Genomic DNA, 15,417 nt, shown 5'->3' on the forward strand with positions numbered 1-15,417 from the left:
TCTTTCTTTTTTTCTATGTCGTTCCAAAGACCCATCTAACAGGAGGTTAAGGGAGAGGTGCAGCTAATACTCATAGGTGTGGTTTTTTATTGGTTGTATTTACAAACATTAGCACAAGTTAGGGGCATTTCTGGTGTAATATAAATATAAAGTGTGTGTGTGTATAAAGAAGTTACAATATGATATTAAAATTGCAAGCAGCCTGGATTAACAAGACAGAAAAATGACCCATTGAATTTACATTTATTGAAAAGAGTATTTCGTTCACAATTTATTCCGGCGGGAGCACGGTATATTTCTACGCAGAAAGTCCTGCATCTCTTTCCAGCTGACTTCCTGTGCTCTGCAGTGAGCCACAAGCTCCCCTCCCCACATCATGGTAACATCAGACCTAACAGATCTTGAAAGGGGACAGAAAGGAGAACCATCAGGCTCTAGGAGATGTCCAGCGCCTGGGTAACAACGCATATACACATCCTTCTTGTTATACTTTTCTGCCCTGGCTAATGCTTCCTTAGCAAACAATAAGCTGTCTTGGCACTGGTCTTTTTCTCCCACCAAGAAGAGAATGGGACCTCTAGCTTTCTCCAGGTGAAGTACAGAGTCCTGGTACTCTGGATCTCTCATATCTCCTCTCATGCAGGAATAATCGATTGACCCAGAGTGGTTAAAAAGAAGTCTTTCTACTTCAGGGTCCATAGGGTATCTACAGGATACCTTGGGGTATAGGTGTGACGTCAGTCGCAGGGCACCAAAGAGTTAAGCTTTCAGCCTCCCAGGATGCACTAGGTCCCCCTCCTATACCCCGCCCCCGGGCCAAGGCACCTCAGTTTAGTTTGGTGCCCGGCCGGCGTCGGGTGCACCTGTCGGAGTGGGGGCTAGAAGAGCCCCTGAAGCTTTCTTCAGTGCAGCTGTGGCTGCACATCTGGATGTACAGCATGGACAGTCAGTCCTGACGTCCATGCTGTCTTCCCTACACCCCCGCCGGTACCAGAACGCCGGTACCGATCCGGGATGCTGGTGAGCATCTGGGGTCACAGCTAGCGGTGACCCCAGATGTTCCGGACCATGGCCGGATCCAAGGGGGACAAAGGTAAGCAGCGGGGTCCCGCGGTGGGTCCCCGCTGGTCACATGGTCCTAAGTCCCCAGGCAGGGGGCTCCCTGGGGACTGGCTGCAGCGTGGAGCCAGGTACTGAACCTGCGCTTTCCACTACCCCCTGGGACAGCGGACCGCAGCAGAGCGGTAGCGCTGCGGCGTCCCAGGGGTTAAATGCATGCCAGGGGAGCGCGCCTTCCCTGTCTCACAGCCGGCGCCTCCCCCGCTGCACACAGCCCTCTCTGCACTGTGCTGACTGGCCCTGTGTCAGCGCTCCTCCCCCAGGCCAGCTTCTCTCTGCTCCTCGGCGGCCATCTTCTCTGCAACGCATGGTGAACGCTGCTGGAAGTCTGGAAAGAAGCATCGTGGTCTGGGTCCCCCCGCATACCTCTCCTCCGCTGTGGCTCAGGTCTGTGTATGCAGCGCTGTGTCCTACCAGGCCCTGTGTCTGTGTAGTTGAGTGATCAGTGCTGTTAGTGCAGGAATTGTTATTTCTCTGCATTGTATGTGACTGTGCTAGCGCTGCCTGTAACTTTTCTTTTCTAAACTGTCAGCTTTATTACTGTCCCTGTTCTTTCTGCTAAAGCCCTTGCGGTGCGGTGCTGCAGGGTGGTCTCTCGCCTATTTAATACTTAATTGGTGAGAGAGGTCACATACGTGGTGCCATCATGTCTGAAAGTGATTTTCCCCTCCGGCTACAGTGTACCACGTGCAAAGTACCGTTAGCGGAGGGGGAGGGTAGCGCGGAGGGCCTTTGCCGGCAGTGTTTGTCCATGGCGCGGCCTATTACGGTTACAGCACCGGTACAGGAGCCGCCCTGGGCTTGTTTCGCTCAGGCGTTAACAGCTTTAGTGGGCCAGTTAGCTCCGCAGCCCGCGTTTACTCCGATGGGTTTGTCCCAGCAGTCTGTGGTGTCGTCACCCATGCAGGGGTTCCCACGACAATTGGTGGTACCCCACAGTCTCTCTATTTCCCCGCTCCCGGGTTCTCAGGAACCAGCGTGGGTTAACTCCCCGACGAGTTCTGTACAGCACTTATCGGATGTGTTGCAAGGGGAGTCTGTGATGCGGCCTCATAAAAGGCCGGTGGCGTCTCTGTCCGCTCCTTATGAGGATGACGAAGAGACGTCTGATGATGGGGAGATTCTGGATCCTTACGATCAGGAACCTCTCCATACTAAGGACGCTGATGCTAAGTCCAAAGTATATATTTCTGGACTTATTCGGGCGGTGCGCACAGCCTTGGTGATTGAGGACGAAGTTCCCCCAGCGGCTAAATCTAAGTATGCCTTTTTCAAAGATGTGAAGGGCGATGCCACAGTCTTTCCTCTTTCGGGTCAGTTGGTGGACCATTTAGAGGAGGCGTGGAAACAACCTGGCAAAAGATACCAGCCACAGAGACGCCTGGCGGTGGCTTATCCGTTCGCGGATAATTATTTTGCTAAGTGGGAATCCCCTCCACAGGTGGATTCTCACGTGACCCGTCTTGTCCGTAGTGCCACATTGCCGATGCCATCCATGTCCTCCCTTAAGGATGCTACGGACCGCAAGGTAGAAATCTGCCTGAAGTCCGCTTATTCCCTTGCAGGGGGGGCAGCACGGCCGGCTATGGCCATTTGCTAGGTTGCCAGAGCGATGGAGCGCTGGGCGGATTCATTAGAGGCTTCTTTTGAATCCGACTGTCCGGCCGAACAGGCGGAGTTGATTGGCAATCTCCGTGATTCGGCCACCTACATCAATGGGGCGGCTCTAGACATTAGTACTCTGGTGTCTAGAATTTCTTCAGCAGCGGTAGCTGCTCGTCGCACCTTGTGGCTGCGATCCTGGAAGGCGGACGCAGATTCCAAGAAAGGTCTGGAAGCGTTGCCGTTTACCGGAGAAGTTCTCTTCGGTCCGGATCTGGATAAGATTGTGGCCACGCTGGCAGCAGCCAAATCTGCTTGTCTTCCGTCGGCCGCTGCTCCTTCTGGTTCTGGACCATCGTCCTTTCGGTCATCTATGGCCCAGGGCAGGCCCAAACCACAGTCGTTTCCTCGACAGGCTGGCCCTAAGAAATCGGTCAAGCCCCGGAAACAGGCATGGAGTACCAGACGTCCGGCCCCCAAGCCAGATGACAAGCCTGCGGCCTGACGGTCCGGGTCTCCCCTTGGGGGATCCCAGGGTGGGAGGCCGCCTGCTGCAGTTCTCCCGGTGTTGGTCGTTCACTACAACAGACACTTGGGTTCTGGAGGTGGTCTCCCACGGGTACGCCCACTCCTTCCGGCACAGACCCCCGGCTCGATTCTTCACCACGGGTCTACCATCAGACCAGAACAAGGCTACGGAGCTGCGGAAGGTATTACACACTATGCTCCAGGCTGGAGTTATAGTGTCTGTTCCATTCTCCCAGAGGGGCCAGGGTTTCTATTCAAATCTATTTTTGGTACAGAAACCCAATGGGTCATATCGTCCGATTCTCAACCTCAAAGCACTCAACAAGTCTTTGCGGGTCCCGAAGTTTCGGATGGAGACCCTACGGTCCATCATTCTGGCGCTGGAACCTGGGGACTACATGGTGTCATTGGACATACAGGACGCTTACCTGCATGTCCCTATTCTTTTGCGCCATCAAGAGTTCCTTCGGTTTGCAATCCGCAGCGACCACTTCCAGTTTCGGGCGTTACCTTTTGGCCTGGCGACAGCACCACGTGTTTTCACCAAGATGATGGCGGTCATGGCGGCTTCTCTGCGGCTGCAGGGAGTCCGCATGTTGCCGTACTTGGACGACCTGTTATTGGTGGCAGGATCTCCAGAGCTCCTGTTACACCACTTGGACCTGACCATTGCACTGCTGCAACGGCACGGCTGGCTAATTAACGGGCAGAAGTCCACTCTAATCCCGTCTCGGAGGATTCTGCATCTTGGAGCCTTATTGGACTCGGGACAGCAAAGGATCTTCGTGACGGAGGACAAGATCTCTGCATTACAGTCAAGGGTGCGCAGTTGTCTGCACAGCCGCCGGGTGTCCTTACACTCGGCGATGAGGTTACTGGGCTCCATGGTGTCGGTGTTCGACATGGTGGAATACGCCCAGTTTCACTCCAGACCTCTGCAGCACCTGTCCAAATGGAACGGGCTGCCTCAGTCTCTGAAGTTCCAGACGATTGTGCTCACCCCGGAGGTTCGCCTGTCCCTTGCGTGGTGGTTAAAGACGACCCACCTCAACAAGGGACGTCCGTTCTGGGTTCCAAATTGGGTCCTGTTGACAACGGACGCCAGTCTTCGGGGCTGGGGAGCAGTTTCGGGTCCACACTTGTTCCAGGGCAGGTGGACGCCGACAGAAGCGGAGCTTCCAATAAATATCTTGGAACTCCGTGCGGTCTTCAATGCTCTCCTGCAGGCACAGCGGTTTCTCCAGGGTCACCCGGTGCAGGTCCAGTCGGACAACGCTACCACCGTGGCCTACATAAACAGGCAAGGAGGAACTCGCAGTCGGGCGGCTCTCGTAGAGGTCTCTTGGATCCTGGTTTGGGCGGAGCGCAATCTTCCAGCCATATCAGCGGTCTTCATCCCGGGAGTGCTAAATTGGGAGGCGGACTTTCTAAGTCGCCAGCACGTTCATCCAGGGGAATGGTCCCTGCACCCGGACGTTTTTCAACTACTGGTGGACAGGTGGGGTCTTCCAGAAATCGACCTCATGGCGTCCCGGCACAACAACAAGTTGCCGGTGTACGGGTCTCGCACAAGAGACGAAGGGGCGTCTCTGGTGGATGCTCTGTCCGTCCGGTGGATGTTCAGGTTCGCATACCTGTTCCCTCCGGTCTCCCTTCTTCCACGGGTAATCCGGAAATTCAAACAGGAAGGAGGGACGCTCCTGTTGATAGCTCCCACGTGGCCCAGACGGCACTGGTTCTCAGACCTTCAGGGTCTGTCCGTGGACAGTCCTCTGCGGTTGCCGCTACGACCGGACCTTCTGTCTCAGGGTCCTTGTCTTCACCCGGACCTGACTCGGCTGTCTTTGACGGCGTGGCTGTTGAGACGGCCATGCTGAGGTCCCGGGGGTTTTCCAGCTCTGTGGTGCGTACCATGTTACGAGCTCGGAAACCGTCTTCCGCGAGGATATACCATCGCGTGTGGCATACGTTCTTCCAGTGGTGTCGACCGAGAGGTTATGCACCGCGGGAGTTTTGTCTGTCTCGGATTCTCGCCTTCCTGCAAGCGGGACTAGATCATGGGCTTCGCCTTGCTTCTTTGAAGGTACAGGTTTCGGCCCTATCTGTCTGGTTTCACCGTAGGATTGCTACAATCCCGGATGTGCGCACCTTTATGCAAGGTGTTCTCCGTATTCAGCCGCCCTTTGTTCCACCTGTGGCGCCTTGGGATTTGGCTGTGGTCCTGAGGGCTCTCCAAGGACCGCCGTTTGAACCACTGGGCTCAGTGGATATTAAATGGCTAACAGCTAAGACTGTTTTCCTTCTGGCCATTGCTTCGGCCAGACGTGTTTCTGAGTTAGGGGCTCTTTCTTGTAGACCCCCTTTCTTGGTTTTTCATGGGAACAGGGCAGTGCTCCGCACTCGGCCCGAGTTTCTTCCCAAAGTTGTTTCCCAGTTTCATGTTAACGAGGAAATAGTTGTTCCGGCCTTTAACTCACCGGGTCTTTCCGTGGGTGAGGCCTCTTTGGATGTTGTGCGGGCCTTAAGGACTTATGTTGACCGCACTTCTTCGTTTAGGAAGTCGGACGCTTTGTTTGTCCTCTATGGCTTCCGTAAAAAGGGTTGGCCTGCTTCAAAGCAAACTTTGGCAGCCTGGATCCGTATGGCTATTTCTGAAGCTTATCTTCATGAAGGCCTACCGGTCCCTCCTTCTCTGAAGGCTTATTCCACTAGGTCTGTGGGTCCTTCGTGGGCAGCTCGACGTGGTGCCTCGGCAGTTCAGATCTGCAAGGCTGCTACGTGGTCTTCTGTCCATACCTTCGTGAGGTATTACAGGTTTGACACCTTCGCCTCTCAGGATGCTTCCTTCGGGCGGCGGATTCTACTTTCTGCACAGGAGCGTCCCCACCCTTAAAGGACACTGCTTTGGGACATCCCCAAGGTATCCTGTGGATACCCTATGGACCCTGAAGTAGAAAATATGAGATATGGTAAGAACTTACCCTTGTTATCTCTATTTCTACGAAGTCCATAGGGTTCCACAGGACTCCCGCCCTGTCGCACCTGTGCTGCAGATGGGCTTTGCTCTGGTCACCGGTTTTCCGTCTCCCTCTGGTGAGAATGTGATTCTTGTATGTGTCCAGATCTTTGTTCTCTCTCTTCCTTCTCCTCCTCCGGCCTATGGCTTGGTAACTAACTGAGGTGCCTTGGCCCGGGGGCGGGGTATAGGAGGGGGACCTAGTGCATCCTGGGAGGCTGAAAGCTTAACTCTTTGGTGCCCTGCGACTGACGTCACACCTATACCCCAAGGTATCCTGTGGAACCCTATGGACTTCGTAGAAATAGAGATAACAAGGGTAAGTTCTTACCATATCTCATATTTTCTTTGTTATAAGGAATTCCTCTCAGTAGAAGATCACCGTAACGGAGAGTGCTGCTGCCGGACACAGTGGTGGTTCCATTGATACAGACCGTGGCAACGACCTGGGGCAAATAAGACGCCATAGCCAGAGCTATCTCTGCTCCTTTGCTCAGGCCAACAACTCCGAGTCCCTCTCCGGACACCTGAAACAAATAAACCTCAGTAAGAGCAGTTCATGCGGTAATTTCGTAGTGGTTGATCATTGACGTAATGGTGCATTGTGAATGTGTGCACTATAGTACATGTGCATTGTGCCGTTTGCCTAGGTGATCAGGGTTTAGCAGGGTCTGTACTTTTTACAGTCGTGGACAATTTGATTTTTAGTTTTCCCTCCAGACTAATAGAGTGGAATATTGATGTGCTACACATAGGGCGTGATTCTGAGTTGCCTGCTAACCGCACGCACTGCCGATACGCACGCAGTTGTCCGATGTTTTCACTACCGCGAATGCCTCTGAGCCACACTGCACATGCGTCTCCAATGGTTAACAAGCAGAGACGCAGAACAATTTTGAAGGCAGGGAGTGTGGTTTTTAGTGGCCGTTTCTTGGAGTTAACAGGGGCTAGGCAGAGGTGTGCTTATTGCTGACCGTTGCTGCATCTAAATATGCACAACTGCTCACACATTACATCATACTGCCACAGAGCTGGTGCAATTTTCGATTAATGTACCGATAGTGAGTCTAAAGATGCACCGAGATGGATTTTCACAGAAGCAAGGAGATGCAAGGTTTAAAGAAATCAACTGCGACATTAGTATAATGACGCGGCAGCGGCAAAAGATGTGGCTACGTCTGCGTGTGACTCAGGCCCTTATTCAGTATTCAGGGGGATGATGCTGGAGAGACTCAGGGGGGAATCTGGAGAGTCTGAGTGGGGCATGGAGCTGGAGACATATATAGGGGAGATTGCACTGGAGAGATGCAGGGGGGTGGTGCTGGAGAGATGCAGGAGGGATGGTGGTGGAGAGACACAGTTGGGAATGGTGCTTTAGAGATGCAGGGGGGGATGACTATAGAGATGCAGGAGGGATGGTGCTGGAGAGACACAGTTGGGAATGGTGCTTTAGAGATGCAGGGGGGATGACTATAGAGATGCAGAGGGGATGGTGCTGGAGAGACACAGTTGGGAATGGTGCTTTAGAGATGCAGGGGGGGATGACTATAGAGATGCAGAGGGGATGGAGCTGGAGAGACATAGGAGGGTGATGGGTCCAGGATATTTGAACAAGGAACTTCACATTTTGCCCTGCCCCAAAACTTCCATTACTATGCATTACCTGGTTGAACCTCTGTTCTATGAAGATGACGTATTATTCTTACACAAACAGGTGACTTCTGTACCGCATAATCTCCTATATGCATACTGAATACCAGCTCAAAACAATGTCTGCCTAAGGAGGCTCAATTTCTTCAGAGGTTCCCTGTTGCAGCGAAACCACCACAGAGGTTTAAGCATAGGGGATACATTGGGACTGCAAAAAAAGCAGGTTGCAAGCCAGTGACAAAGAATTGGGGATCCGATGAAAAAAAAACTTAAGGGTGTGGCAGAAAAATAATTAAGAGTGACGCTGATGGCATAGAACATTTTTATTTTTAAGTGACCTAACATTGTAGCTGCCGACTCATGGTGCTCCCTGAACAGCAGCAGAGCAGAGCTGGCTCCAGAGCCCACCTGGAGTAAGCCCTGCAGTGCATTTCTAAAATGTCCGATAAGCCCTGCCCCCTCTACTGGGATCGAATGCCTGTAATGGCCACCAGTTCCCAGCCGACTCCCAGATGAATGGGAGAACTCCTGCTACCATAACAGGAGTCCAGTATGTTACCACGGGCTCCCGATCCCTCAAACGAGATGCACCTATTGAATAGTGTGTCCCGGGTGTGCAGTGGCGGCTGGCACAGACTCCTGCTTGGATAGGGCATGCCGCTGACCAATAGCAGGGGCACAGAAATAAAACAATATAGGGACAGAAAATATAATTAGAGGGACAGAAGAAGTAAGTTATTAAAAGTAAAATCCAAAGCAGCCATAAATACATAGATATATCTATATACAGTTAAGAAAAAAAAACTTAAAAGAAAAAAGGCAAAGGAAATAAAAGATAAAAGAACCAGGAAAGAATAAAAGGCAATTGAGGGGCCTTTTCATTACCTAAAAATTAGATGGAGGTAATTCGGTTTAGAACTCGCATGGAGTTCTACCTAATTACCGGAGGAATTCATCTTTACTCCTCCCCATAAGTATCTATTCTGAAAAGCTGTCAATTTTTGCGATGACAGCTTTTCGGGAAATAGATACTTTTCCATATCTACTCTTTAATTTACCGCAGCCGTAATCAGTGCTGTGCATGACGCCGTTACATCCGTAAAAGCAGCAAATGCCTATAGCTGCGGTAATTGTGTGTCCCCCAACCCTTGGTGGGAGAAGGGCCCTAGTCAGGGAGGTGACAAAGAACCCGATGGTCACTCTGTCAGAGCTACAGCATTCCTCTGTGGAGAGAGGAGAACCTTCCAGAAGGACAACCATCTCTGCAGCAATCCACCAATCAGGCCTGTATGGTAGAGTGGCCAGTCCTTAGTAAAAAGCGCATGGCAGCCCGCCTGTAGTTTGCCAAAATGCACCTGAAGGACTCTCACCCCCTGAGAAACAAAATTCTCTGGTCTGATGAGACAAAGATTGAACTCTCTGGCGTCAATGCCAGGCGTTATGTTTGGAGGAAACCAGGCACCGCTCATCACCAGGCCAATACCATCCCTACAGCAGGCTTGCCAACTTTCTGGCTGCCCCTTCCGGGAGGGAGCAGCCAGATTGGCATGACAGGGGGGCGTGGCCAGCTCAAGGAGGTGGGGTTGGCCAGGCTGTGAGTATTTGTGGGTGGAGCGGGGGTGGAGCCACATGATCGTGACATTTTGGCCCCGCCCCCCTACACAATGCCGATATTACAGGTATTGTGAAGCAGGGGGCGGGGCCAAAATGACGCGATCGCTGCGGGGGATTCAGAGGTAATTGCGGGGGGGATAGGAGGGGTGGGCGGCAGCCGGGAGGATTGCCTGTCTTCCGGGGAGGTCGGGAGCGTCTCCCGACCAAATCGGGAGGGTAGGCAAGTATGCCCCACAGTGAAGCATGGTGGTGGCAGCATCATGCTGTGGGGATGTTTTTCAGCAACAGGAACCAGGAGGCTAGTCAGGATAGAGGGAAGAATGAATGCAGCAATGTACAGAGACATTCTGGATGAAAACCTTCTCCAGAGCGCTCTTGACCTCAGACAGGGGCGATGGTTCATCTTTCAGCAGGACAACGACCCTAAGCACACAGCCAAGATATCAAAGGAGTGGCTTCAGGACAACTCTGTGAATGGCCTTCAGTGGCCCAGCCAGAGCCCAGACTTGAATCCGATTGAACATCTCTGGAGAGATCTGAAAATAGCATTTTGGAATAAGGCTGTAACATAACAAAATGTGGAAAAAGTGAAGCACTGTGAATACTTTCCGGATGCCCTGTAATATTTATATATATATATATTTACAGTGCATCCGGAAAGTATTCGCTACGCTTCACTTTTTCCACATTTTGTTATGTTACAGCCTTATTCCAAAATAGAATAAATTCATTTTAGTCCTCAAAATTCTACACACAATGGGCCTTATTCAGACCCGGTCGCAAGCGCTGAGCAATCGCAACCGGGTCGATGTTTGCCCACTGGGCATGCGCACGTTGGAGCCGGCTCTGACTTGCGCATGTGCGAGACCCGGCTAGCGACTGACGCTCCGTCGCTACGGGTCTCGCACCAAAGGGTGCGAGCTGTCGATGGAGATTGACAGCTCGCCCCGTTTGGGAAGCGGGCAGGGGGGGGTGGCCGGCCAAACGGAGGCGTTCCCAACGGAACACTTGCAATGATGTCAGTGGGGAGCTACCTGCTCGATCAGAGCAGTAAGCTCCCTGGGGCTTGTGCTTGCCGAGACCCAACCTTAGGGTCTTGTCGCAAGCCCCGATGGTGGCGATGGTCCTGACCATCGCGACCATCAACCTGGTCGCTCGCTAGAGCTGTGGGTGGTAACCCACAGCTTAGCTAGTGACCAGGAGACCGCACTTCACACCACAAGCGGCCGCCCTCATTCAGAGCGACTGTTTGTATCTAGCAATCGACTCTGAATGAGGGCCTATATCCCATAATGACAACATGTAAAAAGTTTTTTTGAGATTTTTGCAAATTAGATTAAAAAAAAAACACTAAGAAATCACATGTACATAAGTATTCACTGCCTTTGCTATGAAGCTCAAAATTGAGCTTAGGTGCATCCTGTTTCCACTGATCATCCTTGAGATGTTCCTACAGCTTAATTGGAGTCCACCTGTGGTAAATTCAGTTGATTGGACATGATTTTGAAAGGCCTGTCTATATAAGGTCCCACACTTGCATATCAGAACACAAACCAAGCATGAAGTCCAAGGAATTGTCTGTAGACCTCTGAGACAGGATTGTCTTGAGGCACAAATCTGGGGAAGGGTACAGAAAAATATCTGGTGCTTTGAAGGTCCCAATGAGAACAGTAGCCTCCATCATCCGTAAATGGAAGAAGTTTGGAACCACCAGGACTCTTCCTAGAGTTGGCCGGCCATCTAAACTGAGCGATCTGGGTAGAAGGGCCCTAGTCAGGGAGGTGACCAAGAACCCCATAGTCACTCTGTCAGAGCTACAGCAATCCTCTGTGGAGAGAGGAGAACCTTCCAGATGGACAACCATCTCTGCAGCAATCCACCAATTAGGTCTGTACGGTAGAGTGGCCAGATAGAAGCCACTCCTTAGTAAAAAGCATATGGCAGCCCCCCTGGAGTTTGCCAAAATGCACCTGAAGGACTCTCAGACCATGATGAGACAAAGATTGAACTCTTTGGCGTGAATGCCAGGCGTTATATTTGGAGGAAACCAGGCACCGCTCATCACCAGGCCAATGCCATCCCTACAGTGAAGCATGGTGGTGGCAGCATCATGCTGTGGGAATGTTTTTCAGTGGCAGGAACTGGGAGACTAGTCAGGCTAGCGGGAAAGATGAATGCAGCAATGTACAGAGACATCCTGGATGAAAACCTTCTCCAGAGCGCTCTTGACCTCAGACTGGGGCGACGGTTCATCTTTCAGCAGGACAGCGACCCTAAGCACACGGCCAAGATATCAAAGGAGTGGCTTCAGGACAACTCTATGAATGTCCTTGAGTGGCCCAGCCAGAGCCCAGACTTGAATCCGATTGAACATCTCTGGAGAGATCTGAAAATGGCTGTGCACCGACGCTTCCCATCCAACCTGATGGAGCTTGAGAGGTGCTGCAAAGAGGAATGGGCGAAACTGCTCAAAAATGGGTGTGCCAAGCTTGTGGCATCATATACAAAAATACTTGAAGCTGTAATTGCTGCCAAAGGTGCATCAGCAAAGTATTGAGCAAAGGCTGTGAATACTTATGTACATGTGATTTCTTATTTATTTATTTTTTATTACATTTGCAAAAATCGCAAAAAAGCTTTTTACACGTTGCCATTATGGGGTATTGTGTGTAGAATTTTGAGGACAAAAAATAATTTTTTCCATTTTGGAATAAGGCTGTAACATAACAAAATGTGGAAAAAGAGAAGCGTAGTGAATACTTTCCGGATGCACTGTAAATGTGTGTGTGTGTGTGTGTGTTTATATATATATATATATATATATATATATATAAAATCTTTCACCTTGACAAAGGGGCATGTGAGCCCCGAAACTTCATCTTTTCTATGACACTATGATTTAATACATTTTGTTTTTTGGAAAACTCTTAGTGCCGCTGTTTGTTTCTACAGCGTACAGTACATACCTTTTCTTACCAGAGGGTGCCGAAGCAGTCTGTTTAGATATCAGAGTGCTGGTCCATCTGCATATATATCTCTATCTCTCTATATTATAGATAGATATTATATATGTATTTATATAGAGAGAGGGAGAGAGATATAGAATGAGGGGCACTCACCACATTCTTGCCTACTTTTGAAAACCATTTTCAGGGAGATTGTAGGTGGTAGCAGAATGTGCCGTGCGGAGAGGGCGTGTCATGTTCTGTCCAAAGGGCAAAAATGGTCCGGCGCACATCCCTAATTATAACATTACTGGACTTAACCTGGCACAATGCAACTGTGATTTATATTATAAGATAGAGGTTTCTAGCTTTAGTTGTTGAGACACACACACACATATGCGGTCATAGGCATTAACTGCACTCTGCAAGGGCACTCACTGACAGCCATCCATTTATTGGCTGCCAGTGAGTGCACTTTCAGAGTGCAGTTCTGTGTGCCTGTGACACTCACCCAGCCAGCATGGACTATATATTTATATATAACGCAGTTGCCTTACATTTGAGCCGGCCACCGTAGGAGGAGTAAAGGTCACCACACCACTGACCGAGGTCGCGCATGCGCAGCCGAGAATGACGGGGAGCAGGTAAGTGACGCAGATACAGAAGTAGCTGTGATACTAACCACAGGGACACCTGCTTTTCGGAGCAGCTGTCCCCTCACCGGAGCAATGATGAATTGATCCGTTGTCACTTTTCCCCCGCTGCAAGTTAAATACAAAATCATCGGAGGCCATACGGCCTTTGATGATGAATAGGCCCCTGAAAGTGCACTTACTGACAGTGCACTCTCCACAAACTGCCTGCATGTAAATTCTTAGTGATAGCTTAGTAGGAATTTTATATTATAATTAGGGATGAGTGGTTCTGATTCTGTGGAATCCGAACCGCTCTGAACATCGGGGATCAGAGTCCACCAGAACGCTGTTCGGGTGTCCCCGAGTAACTCGGATCCCACTGCGAGGTCGAACGTCAGCCTCCTGACGTAAGGGCCCCACAACTGTAGGGCAGCCCGCAGTGAGAGCGCTCTGCCCTACACAGTAACAAACACACAGCCGCCAGCGGCTCTGCACTCTGAAAGGGCACTCACTGACGGCCATCTATTTATTGGCTGCCAGTGAGTGCACTTTCAGAGTGCAGTTCTGTATCCCTGTGACACTCACCCAGCCACCATGGACTATATATTTTATATTATATATATATATATATATATATATATGACGCAGTTGCCTTACATTTGAGCCGGCCACCGCGGGGGGAGTAAAGGCTACCACACCCCTGACTGCTGCCCAACACCCGTGCTGCTGATCACTGCAGCGCTGCTGTTACCTCCGCCGGGGGGCACCGATGAAGCCGCGGACAAGCACACTGTGTGTGAACTGCTGACTAGCCAGCCACCGCTACCCACAAACCCACGGTGGCTGGCTTTATGACGTCATGACGTCCCCCCGCAGACCCCGCCCCCGGCATTCCGGACTCACGCATGCACACAAGCTGCATATGCAATCGCAGTGGCTAGTTTATGAACCCCCAGCCAACGGCGTTCAAATGCTCAGGCACGCCTGCGTTTTTCCAACCACTCCCCCATCACTGCCCCCAAACGCATACATGCCTACCTTCCTGGAATTCGCGGGAGGCTCCCAATTTTTCGAGTAACCACCCGCACCCCCCAGAAGGGTAGGCACCTCCCGCATTCTGCCCACTTCCAAGTGAAGTGGGCAGAATGGGGAGAATTGCCGCGGTGATGGCAGGTCCCCATGTAGGGGGCGGGGCTTAAAAACGTGTTTCTACATCAATTGCGTAATTTAGCCCCACCCCCTATTTAAAATGATGGCAATTTACCACGTCAGGCCCCGCCCTGTCGCAACTCACTTGCTTCTCCTCCCCAGGCTGCTCCCGGGGAGGAGAAATAAAAAGGTAGGCAAGTATGGCCCAAACGCTTACTGCCTGTCAATCACTCTGCGATGGCTCTGTCTTCGGGCACGCGCACTGCGATGCATATGCATGCGCAGTATGCAACATTCGCCCGTCTGTGTATAGCGATCCGTAATTAATCCGACCCTTAGTCCTTTATTTTCTTACATGGTATAAGCAGTCAACGTTTCGGTTACCAAATGAGACGTTTGTCAAGAAGCGCAACAAGCACATCATATCACAGACAGGACAACCAGCACCTAGAGAATCAGCAGCAAACGTACCCTGCACTTCCAACTCCTTAAATACCCCAAACATCGATTGTAAGTGGTGCCAACCATGTCCAACTTCCGCATCCCTGCTGGAACACACGCCACAGTGCACGCCAGGGGCGTATCCACCCATTGGCCAGGATGGCACTCGCCAGGGGCGGTGGCCACAGGGGGGCCGCCACCCGGAGGTGTCACCCACAGCTACGGGGTAGATATGCCTCTGTAACTGCCCACCTGCTTCGGCCGGGGGGAGGCTGGTCTGGGGCGCTGGGCCAGGCCCACGATGCTGCAGCTGCCTCCACGTGGGACAGAGCGGAGACGGAGGTGTTCTCAGGCATGGGAGCCTGGGTGGGTATGCCGCAGGAGCCGGAGATCAGATACCCGGGGAGGGAGTGTTGGGAGGAGGGCGGCGGCATGGCTCTGCTCCGGGACTCTGACAGCCTGAGCCCCGTTGTGTGCCAGGGGCTGAAGCTCTTCCATTGCGGGGCCGTGTCCTCTTCCTCTGTGGAGGAGCTGAGTGCAGAGCTGCAGCCCTGTGTGGCGGTGACAGTCCCTGCGCGCCGCCTGTACCATGTCCTGGCCTTGGTTGCCCTGTACATGCAGCCACACAGGGAGAGCAGTCGCAGCCTGGGGCCGCACGAGAAGCTGCTGCTCGTGCAGAATGACTACCTTTTTCAGCTGGGATTCAGGGACCTGTGCC

The 15,417-nt window shown here is 51.7% G+C and overlaps 1 protein-coding gene across 1 annotated transcript in view; it reads right to left on the reverse strand.

Moving 5' to 3' along the window:
* Nucleotides 1-264: 264 nt before the first annotated feature.
* The window catches only part of LOC148439488 (acyl-coenzyme A amino acid N-acyltransferase 1-like), a 57,419-nt gene continuing 42,266 nt past the window's right edge, over nucleotides 265-15,417 (reverse strand). The window contains exons 4-5 of the mRNA XM_088464680.1: nucleotides 6,597-6,792; nucleotides 265-686 (exon numbers count right to left, since the gene is read on the reverse strand). Coding sequence (XP_088320806.1) covers nucleotides 265-686; nucleotides 6,597-6,792 — 618 coding nt within the window. The remainder of the gene's footprint in view (nucleotides 687-6,596; nucleotides 6,793-15,417) is intronic.

Source organism: Taudactylus pleione, unplaced genomic scaffold (genome assembly GCF_031769625.1).
Source record: "Taudactylus pleione unplaced genomic scaffold, aTauple2 ptg001750l, whole genome shotgun sequence".
In the NCBI taxonomy this organism is placed as follows: domain Eukaryota; kingdom Metazoa; phylum Chordata; class Amphibia; order Anura; family Myobatrachidae; genus Taudactylus; species Taudactylus pleione.